Raw genomic sequence first — 20,391 nt, 5'->3', positions numbered from 1 at the left:
TTATTATACTTTTATTTTTATTTTTATTATATCTCTTAACAAAACTTCGGCACCTAACTCGTCCCGCACCGTTTGGCGTAGACCCACGAATGAGGTATCAAATCGAACGGCCTATTGAGGACACGTGTGCTATGACTTTTATAAGCTGATCGGGTACGGTATTTGCCCCAGGGGCAAAAAAGCGGCCGAAAAATCCCATAGACTTAACATTGAGACAAACTTTGACGCGTCACAGCTCCAAGCGAGGATTTCAGTAGAAACGTGTGATTTGCCACATTTGAAGAGGCTGGCAGGCTCTGTAAGAGCATACCTCAATATGGGGTAAAAGTTGCACCCCTGGGGGCCAGGAGCTGCCCAAAAATGCCCCAATTGACTTATAATGGTGTAGGACGGCCCATGAAATGAAAAGGCATAGGGATTTGTATTGAACATAGCTCTGGATCACAGTGTCATAGAGACGAGGGGTGGGCTCATTTTACTCAGACAACCAATCAGTCTCTCTGGATCATTGTGAAGCTATCAAGCCACGCCCTAGCAACCATTAAGAGCACCTTAGCAACAAGTCCCATAGACTTCTATTGAAAAAGATCAAAGGGATATCTCCGGATAGAAGTGTCATAGAAACACAAGGGTGGTCTCGTTTGACTCGGGACAGCAAACAGCCAATCATGCATCAAATCAACACTTCCTAGCCCCTCCCTAGCAACCATTGTCGAAGCACCTTAACAACCAAAATCCATAGAGGGATATCTTCCATTCTGAATGTCACAGAGGCATGGGAGTTGGTTTATATCATTCATACTGACAAGCAGCCTTTGGAGATTCATGATTGGCAGCTGCCAAGCCACTCCCTAGCAACTAAACAGAGTACCCTAGCAACCGCTTAGCAGTAACTATATCTCTGCACCAGAAAATCAGAGAGACTTCTGGGTTGATTTATTTCAATCAGGATGGCAAGGACACTTGATTAGTATCACTATGGTAACTGCCTAGCAACCAGATGGGGTTACCCTAGCAACCGAGTAACAAATCACATATCTCTGCATCAGAAAAGCGTAGAGACTTCCGGGTTGACTTATTTCAATCAGGATGGAAAGGAGACTTCATTAGTATCACTATGGTAACTGCCTAGCAACCAGATGGGCTTACCCTAGCAACCCAGTAACAAATCACATATCTCTGCATCACAAAAACATACAGACTTCGGTTTCACTTATTTCAATCAGGATGGCAAGGACACTTGATTAGTATCACTATGGTAACTGCCTAGCAACCACATGGGGTTACCCTAGCAACCTACTAACAAATCACATATTTCTGCACCAGAACATTATACAGACTTCTGGGTTGATTTATTTATGACCACAATTTCTGTTCTTTTCAAGCAGGCTATTTGATCGAGTTTTGCCACGGCAAGCACCACTCACATTTTCTTCAGGAAATGTACCTATCTAGTTATTATTATTCTTCTTAGCGGTGAAATTTCTATACGCTTACTCCTCCTAGAGCTTTAACTCCACATACTCCAAACTCGGCACAGACACTCAAACTGTTCTGACTCGAGTTGCTATATCTTTTCTAACTGATCGGACTTACGGTTTTCCTAAAAATGACGATCAAACTTGGAAAAAACTCCCATTGACTTAACATTGCGGAATCTTCAGAAATTTGAATCTCAACTGACATTTTCACACACACAGACAAAAAGGGCCTGTCAGCCCTGCATCTCTCCCTCTCTCTCTCCCTCAGAGGATTTCTTTTATCAAGCAGCCAAAAAGTAATGACCTAAAATCTTCATAGCCACACGCTTAAAACATGCTAAAAACGTGCTAGCATCATGCTTAACACATGCTTAGCATCGCCTAGCTGAAGTGCTAAAAAATGCTAAAAGCGTGCTAGCATCATGCTTAACACATGCTAGCATCGCCTAGCGAAGTGCTAAAACATGCTAAAAACATGCTATAGCATCATGCTTAACACATGCTTAGCATCACCTAGCGAAGTCGTTAAAACATGCTAAAAATGTGCTAGCATCATGCTAACACATGCTAACATCGCCTAGCGAAGTGCTAAAACATGCTAAAAACGTCTTAGCATCATGCTTAACACATCTTAGCATCGCCTAGCGAAGTCTTTAAAACATGGTAAAAGCGTCTTAGCATCATGCTTAACACATGCTTAGCATCGCCTAGCAAAGTGCTTAAAACATGCTTAAAAGCGTAATAGCATCATGCTTAACACATGTTAGCATCACCTAGCGAAGTGTTAAAACATGCTTAAAAGCGTCTTAGCATCATGCTTAACACATGCTTAGCATCACCTAGCGAAGTGCTTAAAAAATGCTAAAAGCGTCATTAGCATCATGCTTAACACATGCTTAGCATCGCCCTAGCGAAGTGTTAAAAAATGCTTAAAAACTTGCTAGCATCATGCTTAACACATGCTTAGCATCGCCTAGCGAAGTCGTTAAAACATGCTTAAAAACATGCTTAGCATCATGCTTAACACATGTTAGCATCGCCTTCGCGAGTCTTAAAACATGCTAAAAGCGTGTTAGCATCATGCTTAACACATGCTTAGCATCGCCTAGCGAAGTGCTAAAAAATGCTAAAAGCGTCTTAGCATCATGCTTAACACATGCTTAGCATCGCCTAGCGAAGTGCTTAAAAATGCAAAAAGCGTCTTAGCATCATGCTTAACACATGCTAGCATCGCCTAGCGAAGTGCTTAAATCATGCTAAAATGTGCTAGCATCATGCTTAACACATGCTAGCATCGCCCAGCCAGTGCTAAAGCATGCTAAAAGCGTGTTAGCATCATGCTTAACACATGCTAGCATCGCCTAGCGAAGTGCTAAAAAATGCTAAAAGCGTCTTAGCATACGCCTAGCGAAGTGCTAAAAATTCTAAAAGCGTGCTAGCATCTATCTGTCTGTCTATCTATCTATCTATCTATCTGAGGGTCAATATATATCTATCTATCTATCTATCTGAGGGTAAATATCTATCTCTCTCTCTCTATCTATTTATCTATCTATCTGAGGGTAAATATCTATCTATCTATATCTATCTATCTATCTGAGGGTAAATATCTATCTATCTATCTCTCTATCTAACTATCTATCTGAGTGTCTATCTATCTATCTGTCTATCTAGCAACTAAGTTAAACTTTAAACTACTTTAAACTACAAACTACTTTAAACTTTAAACTAATTTAAACTACAAACTAATTTAAACTTCAAACTACTTTAAACTTCAAACTACTTTAAACTTCAAACTACTTTAAACTTCAAACTACTTTAAACTTCTTCAAACTTTCTGGTCCAAACTTTCACAAGCCAACTTAAAGTTTGTCTCGACGAACTTTTTCTAGTTATTATTATTATTCTTACTCTGAAATTTCTATATCTAACTCCTCCTAGAGCTTTTAAGCTACAGGCACCAAACTCGGCACAGACCTTCAGACTAATCCCGAATTGTGTGCTATATCTTTTCTAACTGATCGGACTTACGGTTTTCCTAAAAATGACGATCAAACTCGGAAAAAACTCCCATTGACTTAACATTGCGGAATGTTCAGAAATTCAAATTCCAACTGACATTTTCACACACAGAGACAAAAAGGGCCTGTCAGCCCTGCATCTCTCCCTCTCTCTCTCCCTCAGAGGATTTCTTTTATCAAGCAGCCAAAAAGTAATGACCTAAAATCTTCCTAGCCACACGCTAAAACATGCTAAAAACGTGCTAGCATCTATCTGAGGGTCAGTATCTATCTATCTATATCTATCTATCTGAGGGTAAATATCTATCTCTCTCTCTATCTATCTATCTATCTATCTGAGGATAAATATCTATCTATCTATATCTATCTCTCTATATATCTAAGGGTAAATATCTATCTATCTATCTATCTATCTATCTATCTATCTATCTATCTATCTATCTATCTATCATCTATCTATCTATCTATCTATCTATCTATCTAGCAACTAAGTTAAACTTTTTTAACACTACACTGTAGAACCGGCTCATTAGAGTCATTCATTTGGGAATCAGACTACACTGGTCACACTGTATGTTTCACATTTTAGATTCAAAAGAACCGGCTCATTAGAGTCATTAATTTGGGAATCAGACTACACTGGTCACACTGTATGTTTCACATTGTAGAGTCAAAAGAACCAGCTCATTAGAGTCATTAATTTGGGAACACACAAAGACAAAAAGGACCTGTCAGCCCTGCATCTCTCCCTCTCTCTCTCCCTCATTGCATAGATATATTGTATTGAACATAGCTCTGGATCACAGTGTCATAGAGACAAGGGGGCGGGCTCATTTTACTCAGACGACCAATCAGTCTCTCGGGATCATTGTGAAGCTATCAAGCCACGCCCTAGCAACAATTTAAAGCACCTTAGCAACAACTCCCATAGACTTCTAATGAAAGACATCAAAGGGATATCTCCGGATAGAAGTGTCATAGAAACACAAGGGTGGTCTCGTTTGACTCGGGGCAGCAAACAGCCAATCATGAATCACCTCAACACTTCCTAGCCCCTCCCTAGCAACCATTGTCGAGCACCTTAACAACCAAAATCCATAGAGGGATATCTTCCATTCTGAATGTCACAGAGGCATGGGAGTTGGTTTATATCATTCATACTGACAAGCAGCCTTTGGAGTTTCATGATTGGCAGCTGTCAAGCCACTCCCTAGCAACTAAACAGAGTACCCTAGCAACCGTTTAGTAATAACTATATCTCTGCACCAGAAAATCAGAGAGACTTCTGGGTTGATTTATTTCAATCAGGATAGCAAGGACACTTGATAAGTATCACTATGGTAACTGCCTAGCAACCACATGGGGTTACCTTAGCAACCGAGTAACAAATCACATATCTCTGCACCAGATAATCGTAGAGACTTCTGGGTTGATTTATTTCAATCAGGATGTCAAGGAGACTTGATAAGTATCACTATGGTAACTGCCTAGCAACCACATTGGGTTACCCTAGCAACCGAGTAACAAATCACATATCTCTGCACCAGAAAATCAGAGAGACTTCTGGGTTGATTTATTTCAATCAGGATGGCAAGGAGACTTGATAAGTATCACTATGGTAACTGCCTAGCAACCACATGGGGTTACCTTAGCAACCGAGTAACAAATCACATATCTCTGCATCAGAAAAACGTAGAGACTTCCGGATTGACTTATTTCAATCAGGATGGCAAGGACACTTCATTAGTATCACTATGGTAACTTCCTAGCAACCAGATGGGGTTACCCTAGCAACCGAGTAACAAATCACATATCTCTGCAGCAGAAAATTATAGAGACTTCTGGGTTGATTTATTTCAATCAGGATGTCAAGGAGACTTGATAAGTATCACTATGGTAACTGTCTAGCAACCACATTGGGTTACCCTAACAACCGAGTAACAAATCACATATCTCTGGACCAGAAAATCGTAGAGACTTCTGGGTTGGTTTATTTCAATCAGGATGTCAAGAACACTTGATAAGTATCACTATGGTGACTGCCTAACAACCAGATGGGGTTACCCTAGCAACCGAGTAACAAATCACATATCTCTGCAACAGAAAATTGTAGAGACTTCTGGGTTGATTTATTTCAATCAGGATGGCAAGAAGACTTGATAAGTATCACTATGGTAACTGCCTAGCAACCATATGGGGTTACCCTAGCAACCGAGTAACAAATCACATATCTCTGCAACAGAACAACATAAAGACTTCTGGCTTTGTTCATGGTACTCAGGGTAGCAAGGATCAATCAATCAATCAATCCATCTATCTATCTATCTGAGGGTCAATATCTATCTATCTATCTATCTATCTATCTATCTATCTATCTATCTATCTATCTATCTATCTATCTGTCTCTCTGTCTGTCTGTTGTCTATCTATCTATCTGAGGGTCAATGTCTATCTATCTATCGATCTATCTATCTATCTTAGGGTAAATATCTATCTATCTATCTCTCTATCTATCTGAGTGTCTGTCTATCTATCTAGCAACTAAGTTAAACTTTAAACTACTTTAAACTAATTTAAACTAAACTACTTTAAACTATAAACTACTTTAAACTAATTTAAACTAATTTAAACTTCAAACTAATTTAAACTACAAACTAATTTAAACTTCAAACTAATTTAAACTACAAACTAATTTAAACTTCAAACTACTTTAAACTTCTTCAAACTTTCTGGTCCAAACTTTCACAAGCCAACTTAAAGTTTGTCTCAACGAACTTTTTTTTTCTAGTTTCTGATTGATTTCCTTTGTCAATGTCTGTTCCCCCTATGTTTCCCTCTTTTCGAAGTCTGTTTCCCCTTTGTCAAAGTCTGTTCCCCCTATATTTCCCCTTTTTGGAAGTCTGTTCCCCCTATGTTTCCCCTTTTTTTAATATAATTCCCCCTTTTTAAAGCCTGTTTCTCCTTTGTTGAAGTCTGTAGCCCATACGTTTGTCCTTTGTTGAAGTTTGTTCCCCCTGTGTTTCCCCTTTGTCGAAGTCTGTTCCCCCTATGTTTCTCATTTTTCGAATTCTGTTTCCCCTTTGTTTAAGTCTTTTCCCCCTATGTTTCCCCTTTTTCTAAGTCTGTTCCCCCTATGTTACCCATTTGTCTAAGTCTGTTTCCCCTATATTTCCCCTTTTTTGTATTCTGTTTCCCCTTTGTTTAAGTCTTTTCCCCCTATGTTTCCCCTTTGTCGAAGTCTGTTCCCTCTATGTTACCCATTTGTCTAAGTCTGTTTCCCCTATATTTCCCTTTTGTATTCTGTTTCCCCTTTGTTTAAGTCTTTTCCCCCATGTTTCCCCTTTGTCGAAGTCTGTCTCCTTTTTCGAAGTCTGTTCCCCCTATGTTTCCCATTTTTCGAAGTCTGTTCCCCCTATGTTTCCCATTTTCTAAGTCTGTTTCCCCTATATTTCCCCTTTTTTGTATTCTGTTTCCCCTTTGTTTAAGTTTTTTTCCCCTATGTTTCCCCTTTTTCGAAGTCTGTTCCCCCTATGTTTCCCCTTTGTCGAGGTCTGTTTCCCCTATCTGCTTAGTTTTTCCCTCAGTGCCATTAAGGGGAACAGACTATTACCCCTATATTTCATTTTTAACAGTGCTGTCAAAGCCTGTTCCGTTTCCCCTTAGGTTAGTGTTGAAGTCTTGTTACCCCCAATGTTTAATGGCATTTTGGGAACGCTAACCAGGGAAAGTCTGTTTCCCCTTGTCGAAGTCTGTTCCCCCTATGTTCCCCCTTTTTGATTCTGTTTCCCCTTTTTTAAGTCTGTTCCCCCTATGTTTTCCCTTTTTGGAATTCTGTTTCCCCTATGTTTCCATGGTTAGTGTTTCCCTTAATGCCATTAAACATATGGGGAATTCTGTTTCTCCTTTGTTTAAGTCTGTTCCCCCTATGTTTCCTCTTTTTCAAAGTCTGTTCCCACTATGTTCCCCTTTTTCGAAGTCTGTTCCCCCTATGTTTCCACTTTTTCGAATTCTGTTTCCCCTTTGTTTAATTCTGTTTCCCCTTTTTTAATTCTGTTCCAACTGTGTTTCCCCTTTGCCGATGTCTGTTTTTTCTTTGTCGATGTCTGAACAGACTTCGACACAACACCGGCAACAATGCTCCCTGGTTTTAACCATGCATTGTGAATATTTTCAGTGAACTGAAATAATTTAGGGATTGAGACTGCCCTAAAATTAGCTGACTCCCCGACCAGTGCCCTGCACTGAACTAGGGAACTGATTTAGACACACAAAATGAGAGTCTCAAACTCATCGAATGTGTCATGAATTTATTTTCACCAAAGTCAGTGGTCTCGTTTTGATTAGTATGCTTATTGATATAGGCTAAATATGGATGTAATTATGAAAGAGTTTCAACAACAGAAGAAATTAGACATCACCTGAATGAGTTTGGTGAACTTTAGACACACTTAGTTGAAATTAAAGAGGGGTAACAGATTTCGGCGGCCTCTAATATCAATATAATTTAATATTCCACTGTCAGCATTGGTGTACCTGCTTTTCATAGACCAATGTTGGGGACACTGACAGGATATATCGCCAGAGTGTGTTGAATAGATGTAAGATGAAGAACAAAGACAATAATACAAATATTACAAATAAATGTGCACAAATATACAATAAGCAACCAAAAAAATACAAGTAATTAAGAACAATTTAGAACAATATTAAAATCCCTCGACGTGCCTGTTTCTCGTGTCACTTGTCAGCGCACGATGACACTCACTTAGCACGAGCAATGGACGCATTCTCACACCAAAAAGTACTGAAAAGCGGCCTCTAGTCATAGATTTCAATAGCTCACCGATTTCGGCAGAACACTTGAAGCCAGTCAGAGCTCTTGAAGGCAATGCAAAACTTGTTGCTAGACAGCTCTGACAAATTGAGTTCTATAGGGACTCCAGTCCAGAGTAAGATTCTGTTTTTTGTTTTATTTTTTTTTTTACTATTCATATATTTAATGTCACATTCGTAATGGCTGAACTTTTCAATAATTAAAGGAGTTTTCAACTTGTTACTTCACATCACTTCTGAATGAGAATAGCTAAGCTATCTGTGGCCATTATCCCAAAGTACAGTACTTCTGTCTCACTTAAAGAGCCCAAATTATGCTCTTTTACAGGTTCATGATTTTACATGCTTTACTGTTAAAAAAAAACACATTATTTTTCTCTTTTCACCCTCTGTCTGAAAATCTCTGTTTTAGCTCTGATTGGTCAGCTGGCCCATTCTGTAGTGATTAGTCAACCGCTTAGCGCACGTGTGGGAAATGTAACGCCCCTTACCATAACCAAAGTAGCCCTTATCCGAGCATTATGCAAATATGTTGCATAGTAACATTACACAGAATTCACTGAAGAAATGGCTGAACTGCAAACCAGGCATATCAGGCAGTTCAGGGGGGTATTCCAGAAAGCAAGGTTAACTTACCGTGACATAAACCCTGAACTCTCGGTTGATTAACCCAAAACTTGCTTACTCATGGTATGAGGGTTCCAGAACACCTGCGAAAGGTTAGTTCACTCAATCATGAGTTTGAAACTCAGAGATTGTGCACGTTCTCTGTGAACTCAGAAAGGCATTCTCAGCAAATCACCGAATCCATGAGTCACTATGTAAACAGACACTAAGAAGATAGGCATGCCATTTTTCAGTGAAGCAGAACAGATTTAATGACTGCAAACAAGCATTATTTCATCTTCACTTGTAATAGTGATAGGAGCTACATTGGTTTAGGACTGAGAGTTTGCTTGTCAGAAATTATACTGAATCATTGCATGAATTTTAAATTAATAAAACTATAAAGTTCTATCGTACATATAAAAGCTTAGTTCAACATTAATATTAGACCTCTCTTGCCTACATTAATGTTTAATAGGTCAACCGTTACATTATTTGTTTGCAATGAACTTCATTATAAGTATTAACGTTCATATTATATTAATATTATGATAACAGGCAATGGTTTATTCTATATTTTATTTTAAGATTGATTTTAATGGTATTTACCATGATCTGTGCATGCTAATTTTATTTTACTGTATGTCATGTGAACTGAATTCCTTTATTTTGTATTCCATTTGATGTACCCAGCTGGGATTTCTAAAAACTTATAATCATACCACCTTTAATTTCCCACAGTTACTGATGATCTCATTGTATTAATAGATCCTCTTTCAACTGTAGGATCTCCCACAGCTGTCATCATTTTCCATTGATAATGTTTTTAGTAGGCTATACACATGATTGATTATTCATGTGCATTATAAGATAAAGATCTGCTGTAACAGACATGGACAAAGATAGGAGTTACATGACCATTGTGTTCTTTTCTCATTTGATGTGGCATTAAAAATGGTCATGTCATGTTGTCATGTACAGTAGGGTCCATATGTCTCCAGCAACTTGGTACGGAATGAAATTATGTTGTTTTAATTGAAGATCATGTGTCTGACTATACATTATAGATGTTCATGATCTCAGCATTAGGGAACATTAACTCATCTCTTCCTTGTTAATAGGAATCTGTAAAAGGCCCCTTTTGAAAGGCAGAACAAAAATGTAATTTAGAGATGGACCATGTACAGCTTCTGATGGAGTAGAGGAGGCTGATACAACATTTCATTGAATGACCTGACCACCAGCTAAATGATGGCACTGTGGGTGTCTCTAAATGACAGCATGTTTCATTTATATTTTCAGATAATAAAGAGAGTACAATGAACAAGTCTGGAAATTTGTGCATTTATATGGCTACAGTAGCCTACATGAATTAGAGTGATAAGAAATACAATCTCTAACCTCTTTATCTGTGGTCTGTGAAATTATCACATATTATCTAGTTAGTAAAGAAGAATAATGACTGAATAATTGCTTTAATTGGCAGACATTACCTACATATTGATACTATGGAATGTCATTTTATAAATAACATTAATATTCATTGACTGAAGGAACTGTAAATAGACTGTGGGTTCTATAAAAAATTATTCTATGAAATGTATAGAATAAAATGATTTATTAGAAGGGCTAAATATGCAAATCTGCAGTGTGAGACTGGAAATGCCAGAGTAAAGACGATTTGTGAGGTAAAGATTGCAGTTTACCATAATATTGCTATAAACGTATAAAATTGTGCAAAACTTATTAACATCTACCTGAAATAATCTCTGGAACATAACCTAACCTGGAGCAGGTTATGTTTAAAAAGTAAGTTGCTATGGCTACAAACATACTCTGAAAGTTCCCTCCATTTTTGGAACCGAAAGCTGAGGTTATCCGTTTACTTTTCCATAATCTTACCCAGGTATAAAATGCTTTTTGGAAAACACCCCAGGAGCAATGTTTTCTGTAGGAGAGAGTAAATCCCTTTAGCGTGGACTTTGTGCTTTGTAATTTTGCAGACCTTTTATGTGCACAAACAGCTATTACACACTAAAGGAAATGTAAAATCCTCAAAAGCATAATAGGACCTCTTTAACATACAGAGACATAGAAAAGACATTAATATTCCGTAGTGGAAAAATAGTATGCAATAGTCAAGTAGAAGAACTGATGACATGATGAAAATGAAGAATACAATAGGACAAATACAGTATTCTCATGTTAAAATTACAATTATATGGGTAATGCATTGTAAAACTAATAAAACAAACTGAATACAAATAACGTGTTTTCACATTGAAGACTTCGGTGTTCTGAACACAACACAATTCACACATAGATGGTAATTTATACTATATGAAAGCTACACAAAACAGATGAACTAGGCTGAGAAACAGAAGCTACAATTGTGTAAACCAGGTCCAAATTACTAGGAATTACTAGGAGAACTAGGAAGTATGAAATACATTTAATAGAAATTGTATGCAATTTAATTTGATTTTATGTGACAGTGAATAAAACTGAGTATGGAAAAATGTCTCTGAAAAATGTCCTCTTTGCCCTTAAAAGCTATTTCATCATCACACAGTAGGTTACTATGTGTATTTATAATTTTTACAGAACAAACTATTCTCACATTAGTTAAATGAGCTTTTTTTGTTGTTGTTGTTGCACCAATTCAATGGACTGTAACAAATTTGCATTTAAAAGGCCCCCAACTCATTGATATGCACTATGTGTTGTCACCCAAAGACATTTCCCTCTTAAACTAATTTTTGACAGCTTTCCCTTACTTGGAAAATAACTTCACGATAAACATTTCCCAGAGGCTCAACATATTCAAATAGTCATAATTATGAGCTATAGTTGACAGCTATAGTTGTCAAAAAACAGCTTTGGAAAATTGTGACTTGTGTTCAGAGGTGCCTCATGCGTCCATTCAGACCTTCATTCTGTCCTCATTATGCAAAGAACCGGATGATGTTTGAGCAGCTCATACCAGTCCTGCAGTCAGCATGAGCACCAGCACTCAAATACACCAGCAAACCGATCCAGCCAAAAACCAACTTGGAAACAGGTATGCAGATGGTTTTTATAAAGAACTGTTAATGTTGCCATGAGTTTCCATCGCATGCATTAATATTTGCTGAAATGAAAATTCTGTTATCATTTACGTAACTTTTTACATTTATGCATTTGGCAGACACTTTTATCCAAAGCAGCTTACAGTGCACTTATTACAGGGACAATCCCCCCAGAACAGCATGGAGTTAAGTGGCTCAAGCAAGGTGGCTCAAGAACACAATGGTGGTGGCTGTGGTGTTTAAACTGGATTTTCAGTGAAAATGACTTAATTTAATTATTTCCTCTTACAAAGCTATTGTATCACTTCAGAAGACTTATAATGATGTACATACTGTAAGCGGGATAAACTATTTTAAGATTATTTTATGGGGCTTTTATGTCCTTTTCAGAGCTTGGCAGCCTTGGTCAACATACTCCTTCACTATACATAAGCATTCTATTCTATTCTATTCTATTCTATTCTAACTGTTCACCCCAAAAAAAAAAAAAAAAAAAAAAAAGCTGATTATTAAACTATTTAGATGAACTATTGGGGCTCTGTTTCTTTAAAAAAAAACTTTGCACAAATATATGTTCTCTCACCTTAAATTGAAAATAAGGCTTGTTTGAAAAGAGTTTGGCAGATTGTTAATGGAAAAAACTGAAGCGGAAATTAAATCAGCTCAGCTGCCAGTTCTCATACTCTTGTTTACAAAGAGCACCAAGCCAGTACATTTTGTTTGGATGCCAATTTTTAGAGCAGTCTGATATGTCCACTTACTTGTAGTTTCTGCATATTGTGCATAAAGTACTGAAGTGAATTAGCAACTAAAAGTTTCCTTCACTGATGGGCACTAGTGCTTCTAGCATGTTTTGTGAACTTGCTTATTTCAACAAAACCAGTGGGGCTTTAGTACTTAGTAACCAAAACCAATCATTGTACGAGCTCACAATTCTGCTGAGTGGTTGTGCCATGTGATTCATGGGTACAGCTGTGAGTGAAACCATGGGGAGTTTGTGTCCACTAACAGGCCAGTGGCCTTGTTCTGTGTTTCAGTTCTGACTGCGCATCTCTGGGGCCCATGACAGATCCTTTGGAGCAGGCCGTGGAAGATGGACCATGTAAGAAGAGCAACTTTTGTTTACTACTTTGTGTTTATTTTGTTCAGAGTGTGGACATGGGACAGATGGAGAACTAGATAGATAGATAGATAGATAGATAGATAGATAGATAGATAGATAGATAGATAGATAGATAGATAGATAGATAGATAGATAGATAGATAGATAGATAGATAGAAAGAAAAATAAATGTGCTTAAAAACTGTTTATCTCCTATTCAATACAGCAGAGAAAAAGAGTGTTGATGAGCTTCTGGTAGGTGCAGAGTTGGCTCCAGCCCAATCCCTATGGACTACAGAGGCCAGCGGATCTGTTCAGCTGAGAATGGATGAACTCTGTCCAGAACAGCCTATTACAGTGCATCAAATGTTTATCGCCTCCATTCAGAAGTATGGGAATCTGCCTGCTCTGGCAACCAAAAGAGGAAACAAATGGGAAAATGTTTCATTTTCTGAATATTATCAGCGCTGTCGAATGGCTGCCAAAGGCTTTCTGAAGGTAATCTGGGTGACACGTTTTTAAGCACTTCTTCATATATAACTATATATCAATGGTACATCTGCAACACATGGGTTATAAATAATACACTTCTCTTAGCTTGGTTTGGAACGGTTCCACAGTGTAGCTATCCTGGGATTCAATTCAGCAGAGTGGTTTATCTCGGCAGTTGGAGCCATCTTTGCAGGGTGAGAAAAACACATCTTTTTTACCCTGGGTTAAGCAACATTTCACCTGTACGTTAGAAAATGTTTCTGTTAACCCTGAACTGAAGTGCCAAATGTATACAGTGTGAATGGTTAACACAGGGTCAAGTATAAACTGTTTGAAACATGGAACAAGATAACCCAGTTAAAAATGACCCTGGGTTAACAATTTCAAGTGTGAAAGGCCATTTTTCCTTAATAAAGTTGGAAAAGTGTATTCAGGCTAGAATCACTGTCCTCACATTTATATTTTGTTTATGCTAGGGGTATAATGACAGGTATCTATGCCACAAACTCACCGGATGCCTGCTGCTATGTTGCAAGAGACTCAAGAGCCAATATCATTGTTGTGGAAAATCAAAAGCAGCTGGATAAGATTTTGCAGGTAACATTTAGTCTTATTGTTGGAGTGTGTGTGGAATGACATGTTGGGCCATAGTGTTCATGTGGGTGACGCGAGTTTGAATCTGGCTTAACATTTTCCCCCTTTTCCCCCTGCCATTCTTTCCTTATAAATGAAAAGGCCAAATATGAAAATTGTAACATGCTGATCTCATTTATTTCCTCAAGGACCATTCTTGGTACTCTGCTTTCTCTTGTTAGGTACAGGATGAACTGCCCCATTTTAAAGCCATAGTACAGTATTCTGGATCTATACGGGACAAGTTGCCCAATCTCTATTCAGTAAGTGTCAAACACGCTGCATAGCCTGTACTGTACTGAGTTGACCGTGTATAGGTGTTACCCAGTTGGTTGCATAACAGCTGATGTCTTTGGACAGTGGGAGGAGTTCATGAAACTAGGTCTGGAAGTTTCTGACCATGAACTAGACAACATCATCAATAGCCAGAGAGCCAATCAGTGCTGCATACTTATTTACACCTCTGGAACTACTGGCACCCCGAAAGGAGTGATGCTCAGCCATGATAACGTAAGACATTATGAAAAGTGCCATTCATAGTTGCTATATTTGGAATGGAATTGTAATGTACTGCATGTTGCACAGTATATACTGCCTACCTTTACTACTAATACTGCCATGGTGTGTTTTTGTATACTATTCTATGCATATTGAAAAATTGGCATACTTTGCACAGTTACATAGTCAGAAATAGTCAGAGTAGTATGGTAGAATTCTATTACCAATGTTTTTTGCATTTCTGACTTATAGATCACATGGACAGCCCTCCATGCAAGCAGGGCTGGAGACATGCAGCCAGCTGAGACTTGGCAAGAGTCTCTGGTCAGTTACCTTCCTCTCAGCCATATTGCTGCCCAGATTTATGATCTATGGACAGGGATCCAGTGGGGGGAGCTAGTTCACTTTGCTCAGCCAGATGCTCTTAAGGTAAACCTGCAAGGATGGTCATTTTCTTTGATTATTTATAGGCTTAGATAATGTTAATGGTGCTCTAATCAATTGGAATATGGAGGATTAGTGTAAACTGCCTTACTCTGACTTGCACATAAAGCTTTATGTCCATGTTCAAGGGGAGTTTGATAGACACCCTAAGAGAGGTGACCCCCTCGTCCCACATGGGCGTTCCACGTGTTTGGGAGAAAATTATGGAAAAGATCAAGGAAGAAATTTCACGGTGTGGATACATGAAGAGGAAACTGGTGACATGGGCCATGTCTGTTAGCCTGGAGGCTAATCAAAGGCTTACAAAGTACACTGGTGACTTTTAACTTGTACCTGTTTAAAAGATGTTCAGTATACTGTACCACTGTCAATGTTACACTAGAGTTATTTCATCTCTTTTCTAGACCTTATGATTTTTGTTTTCATTACAGCGACGAGGAGAAGTCATTCCTCTTTACTCTTGCGGACAGTTTGGTCCTGCAGAAGCTTCGTGCAGAACTGGGCTTCTCATGCTGTGAGAAGTTCTTCACAGGAGCAGCACCTATTGAGAGCAAAACCCTTCAGTTCTTCCTTGGTCTTAATATACGGCTGTATGAGGCCTATGGGATGAGTGAAAGCACAGGACCACACTTTATGTCTTGTTCAAAAGCATATCGATTTCTTAGGTAAGCCCCTATGCGTTAAAGGAATAGTTCACCAAAAAAATTAAAATTCTATTTTTGTCCATTTCTGTCTTATGCTGTTATTTTACTGTGGAACACAAAATGATATATTTGAAAGGTTGTTGTGATTGCTGATTTACTTAATATTGCAGTTGATAGTGACTTTAAGGGATAGTTCCCCCATCCATCATCCATCCATCGTCAACCGCTTATCCTGTGTACAGGGTCGCGGGGGGCTGGAGCCTATCCCAGCTAACATTGGGCGAAAGGCGGGGGACACCCTGGACAGGTCGCCAGTCCATCGGATAGTTCCCCCATCAATGAAAATTCTCTTATCATTTACTCACCCTCCTAGAAAAATAACAGCTCTGTAGGTCCATACAGTGCAAGTGAATGTGATCTGACATTTGTAGCTCCAAAAATCACATCATAGATCACACATTTTCATTTTTGGGTGAACTACCCATTAATAGTCCATGGGACTCAAGTTTTCATAAGGCATGTGATCACTACGATTGAAATGTAAGTTGTTATTTACTCTCAAATCAAATCAAAATCTAATATGAGTCCAAATCTAATATGACAACACATCAATATCTGGTTTCCATCCAAGTATTTTTATGCACATTTTGGGATATTGCATAAAAATTGCTGGATGGAAACACCAAGATGTAACTAAAATTTCCAAAATGTGCATAAAAAACATATGCGCTCGCTTGAGGTGGATACATTTTAAATTTGATAAGAAATGCACATAAACTATGATGGGAACACATTTAACGAAAAAACTCCTATTGAATTTATTAGGAATACAAAATGTTCATCATAAAATTAATGTGTGAATGAATAACGAACCAGCGGACCAATCGTCACATCTGAAATGTTGCCCTAGTCATTCTAAAAAAAACTGCTCTCTCAAAAATGTAAAGTCTGCAGAGTTGCATAGCAAATAAGTCAAATACAAACTTGAACTGTGCCAAAGAACGGGTTTATTGACACTTTTGAAAAATATCTTGTAGAACCGCATGGTAAAGTCATAAGGAACACACACATAGTGCTCCCAGAATTGACGCAACAGGAATGAGCAAACTGACAATGGTGAGCAACAAGCCTTACACTGTAAGTTGATCAGCTAATGATGTTAACAAATTAAGAAACAGCTTGTGTGGATTTTTTATACCTCTGTCAATGTTAGCTAGATGTATTGCTGGCTTCCGTGGTTGTAGCGTGCTGTGTTTGCCTGCTAACTTGTTTCAAATCTGGCAACCTAGGGTGTCGAAATACTATTTGAAAATGGACAGTGGGCGGGATCACACAGGCTAAAGCAAACAGAAATTCCAGCCTGAACAGACATTTCAGATTACAACATAATGGTTGTAGTATTGTTTTCGGAGAAGCCAGTATTTGAAATCTCTGACAACATATTATGATAATTTTATGCTTTACTACATTAAATATATGACATATCGTACCTTTAATATTTCTTATTTTAAATTAATATTAAATAATCTTGAGGCCCGCTTTGAAGTGTGCTGAGGCCCCCTTGTGGATAACCACTGCTTTAAAGAAATTGAAGGAAAATCTGGAAATTACAATTTTGTTCTTTTGAACATATGGGTTGGAACAAAATAAAGGTTAGTACATAATCACAGAATTTTCATTTTTGGGTGAACTATTCCCTTAAAGAGGGCGGAGCTGATTCATTTAAACCAAAGTTGTTTTTGTTTTCTCCAGCATACTTGGAACAAATTAAATACATCAACTCTATCTTGAACTCTGTCTTGTCACATCTGGGTTGAATTATAATCTGGTTTACTGCATATCATTATTCCTTAACTTGTTCTAGTTGTGGTAAGGTGGTTCCAGGCTGCAGATATAAACTGGCAAACATAGGTGCTGACGGCATTGGAGAGGTGTGCTTCTGGGGCCGTAATGTCTTCATGGGCTTCCTAAACTTGGAGAATAAAACAAAAGAGGCTTTGGATGAAGATGGGTGGCTTCACTCTGGAGACTTGGGAAAGGTAGATGAAGATGGATTTCTTTATATCACAGGAAGGATAAAAGGTAATAAAATGGAATACTATTTCAATCCTTATCCCTAGTCCAAATGTCAGAGACTGCTAATGAAAATGCTTCCATTTAGCATTGTTTTAATTTAAAAATATATATTATCAGCATAGCAATTTGAGTGAAAAGCGGATTTAAAAAAATAGGCAAGACTTCCAGAATTTTTTACTATTTGGCAAGTTGTCCTTTTGCTTCAGTGTGTTTACACACATATCTATATGTAACTACCAGAAAACAGCTTATTTGGAAAGTCCAACATGTCAAGACTTTTGTAAACTACTATATGGGTTTTGGTAGTTTTGAGGGTAGAATATATTTGCATCTTATTATATTCTGGCTGACTTTAAATATATTGTATTCCACTTCAGATTTATTGTTGTAAAATGTAATGTGTAACGTATTCCGTTAGATTACTCAAGGTCAGTATCGTACTCTAAATACTTTGGATTACTTCTTCAGCACTGGTAGATTTTTTCACTTGTTTTGACTATAAAACTTCTGCCAGTACATTAAGACAAAATACACATGTTAAAAATACATTCTGTGAAAAACCTAAAGATCTTATGCAGTGTTGTTTCTTAAACAAGATTAATCAAATTTATCATGTTTTAAGGAATTTTAGATATTTTTACAGGAAAATAATACAAAATGTATTATCAAGAATATGATTTTTGCCCTAATATCGAAAGTCTTACTAGAAAAAATAAATGATGATCCAACGTGAATTTTCTTGATTAAAAAATATGATCGTGTCTGGTAACATGTGCATGTAAAATGGCTAGAAATAGCATTTTAGTTTATTTCTATTTCTTATACTCAAAACATACTTCTCTGTCTGCTCGTATGAATGTAACACATCATAAGAAAGTGTTTCACCGCTGTTCAAATGCACTTTGGATGATTTATATGTATAAATGTTTTCCATCTGAAAGGACTAAATATTAAATGAAACAAATGACAATAAAATGCATCTCAAAATGTAATCCCTTCAGTAATCAAAATACTTTTTGATTGTAACTGTATTCTAATTACCATATTACTTATTTAAATAGTAACTGTTGTGGAATACTGTGTGTAGCACACTTTTAGGTCATTTTCCCCATGTTTCTTCCCATTCAGAACTCATTATCACTGCTGGAGGAGAGAATATCCCCCCTCTTCCCATTGAAAATGCAGTGAAAGAAGAACTGCCGATCATCAGCAATGCCATGCTCATAGGAGACAAGAGGAAATTTCTTTCCTTGCTGTTAACGATAAAGGTAAACTATGCTAGTAGGAAAGATCTGATACCAACACCTCCAAAAAACATTGAAACTTTCTTTCCTTGGACAGTGCACAACTAATCAAGAGACAATGGAGCCCACTGATGTTCTTAGCTTAGAGGCTGTGGAATACTGTCAGCGGCTCGGTAGCCAGGCCACGAAAGTGTCAGACATCATGGGAGGAAAAGACAAGCTGGTGTACCAGTCTATTGATGAGGGAATTGCACGGGTCAACTCAAGAGCAATGTCAAATGCCCAGCGCATTCAAAAATGGATTATATTAGGGAAGGATTTCTCAATTGTTGGAGGAGAACTAGGTGAGTGCTGTTAACACTTCTATAGAAGTTTAGAAGAATGCTCCAGGTTCAATACAAGTGAAGCACCACCAACAGCATCGCACCTGAATAAACATTGAACACACTGTTTTGAATTCAATTATAAACATGATATGTGCTAACTTGTGATAAAATCACTTACTATTGTCTGTGCAAAGGTAATCTTTCAACTCGTCAAATGATGAACGGCTGCAAGGCCTTTAAAGTTACCTACAAAAGATATAGGAAGCACTTTTTTCTACCCTGTTAACAGTTGATAATCCTGATAAGTGCTTTTGCATGGGCTGCTCATTTTTGCTTTTAAACCCTCCAGAAGGCCTTGCTTCATAGATGTTAAGTGGACTACAGCAAAAGCAATTTACTTTTACAGAAATAAATCTTATAAATTGAGAAATGAAATGCCATTTTCTCCACTGATTAAGTATAACTTGTATTGATCCAGGAAAATTCATTTAACTGATTAGTATATTCCCACTGACTCCCAAGAAACATGATTTACTCGTCTTTTTTCAGGACCTACACTGAAGTTACGCCGCTCAGTGGTGCTGCAGATGTATAACAGTGAAATAGAGAGTTTTTACAGAGAATAGAAGGTATCCAAACCTATTACATCTCTATTATATAAAAGATACTGCTGATGTTGACCTTTTTAACAAGAGTGATATTATAGCAACCATCCTTTATATGCTTTTCCATCTAATACTACTAAGTGCCTTATATTTTTAACTGCTATCACAAAACATACCATAAAATCAGACAGTTATTGCGTTTTAAAATGGTAGTTGGATGTTATATGATGTGTAATATTTCTGTATGTTTTCAAGGAATAAATAGCTTTGTATTAGAAATGAATTGTGTTTTGTCAGGATGCTCCAATCTAATTGGTG

The 20,391-nt window shown here is 37.6% G+C and overlaps 1 protein-coding gene across 1 annotated transcript; it reads left to right on the top strand.

The window, feature by feature from the left end:
* The first annotated feature begins 11,794 nt into the window (after nt 1-11,794).
* On the top strand, nt 11,795-20,330 carry LOC127640638 (long-chain-fatty-acid--CoA ligase ACSBG1-like). The gene is made up of 14 exons (XM_052123319.1): nt 11,795-12,002; nt 13,047-13,111; nt 13,338-13,609; nt 13,709-13,797; nt 14,080-14,200; nt 14,419-14,499; nt 14,597-14,746; nt 14,987-15,163; nt 15,307-15,485; nt 15,610-15,843; nt 17,687-17,904; nt 19,027-19,166; nt 19,240-19,486; nt 20,018-20,330. The coding sequence occupies exons 1-14, from the start codon at nt 11,941-11,943 to the stop codon at nt 20,092-20,094; spliced, it is 2,112 nt and encodes a 703-aa protein (XP_051979279.1). The 5' UTR covers nt 11,795-11,940; the 3' UTR covers nt 20,095-20,330.
* Nucleotides 20,331-20,391: the final 61 nt, after the last annotated feature.

This window comes from Xyrauchen texanus, chromosome 49 (assembly GCF_025860055.1).
Source record: "Xyrauchen texanus isolate HMW12.3.18 chromosome 49, RBS_HiC_50CHRs, whole genome shotgun sequence".
Lineage (NCBI taxonomy): Eukaryota > Metazoa > Chordata > Actinopteri > Cypriniformes > Catostomidae > Xyrauchen > Xyrauchen texanus.
The sequence above is the reverse complement of the archived record's forward strand: the minus strand, read 5'-3'. Positions and strand labels throughout refer to the sequence as shown.

What these genes read in the sequence shown, in the direction of transcription:
- LOC127640638 (XM_052123319.1), top strand. Translation starts at nt 11,941, where the DNA reads ATGAGCACCAGCACTCAAATACACCAGCAAACCGATCCAGCCAAAAAC. An exon ending in CTGCCAAAGGCTTTCTGAAG is followed by an intron (nt 13,610 to 13,708) that starts GTAATCTGGGTG and finishes CACTTCTCTTAG; the next exon opens with CTTGGTTTGGAACGGTTCCA. An exon ending in AATTGTTGGAGGAGAACTAG is followed by an intron (nt 19,487 to 20,017) that starts GTGAGTGCTGTT and finishes GTCTTTTTTCAG; the next exon opens with GACCTACACTGAAGTTACGC.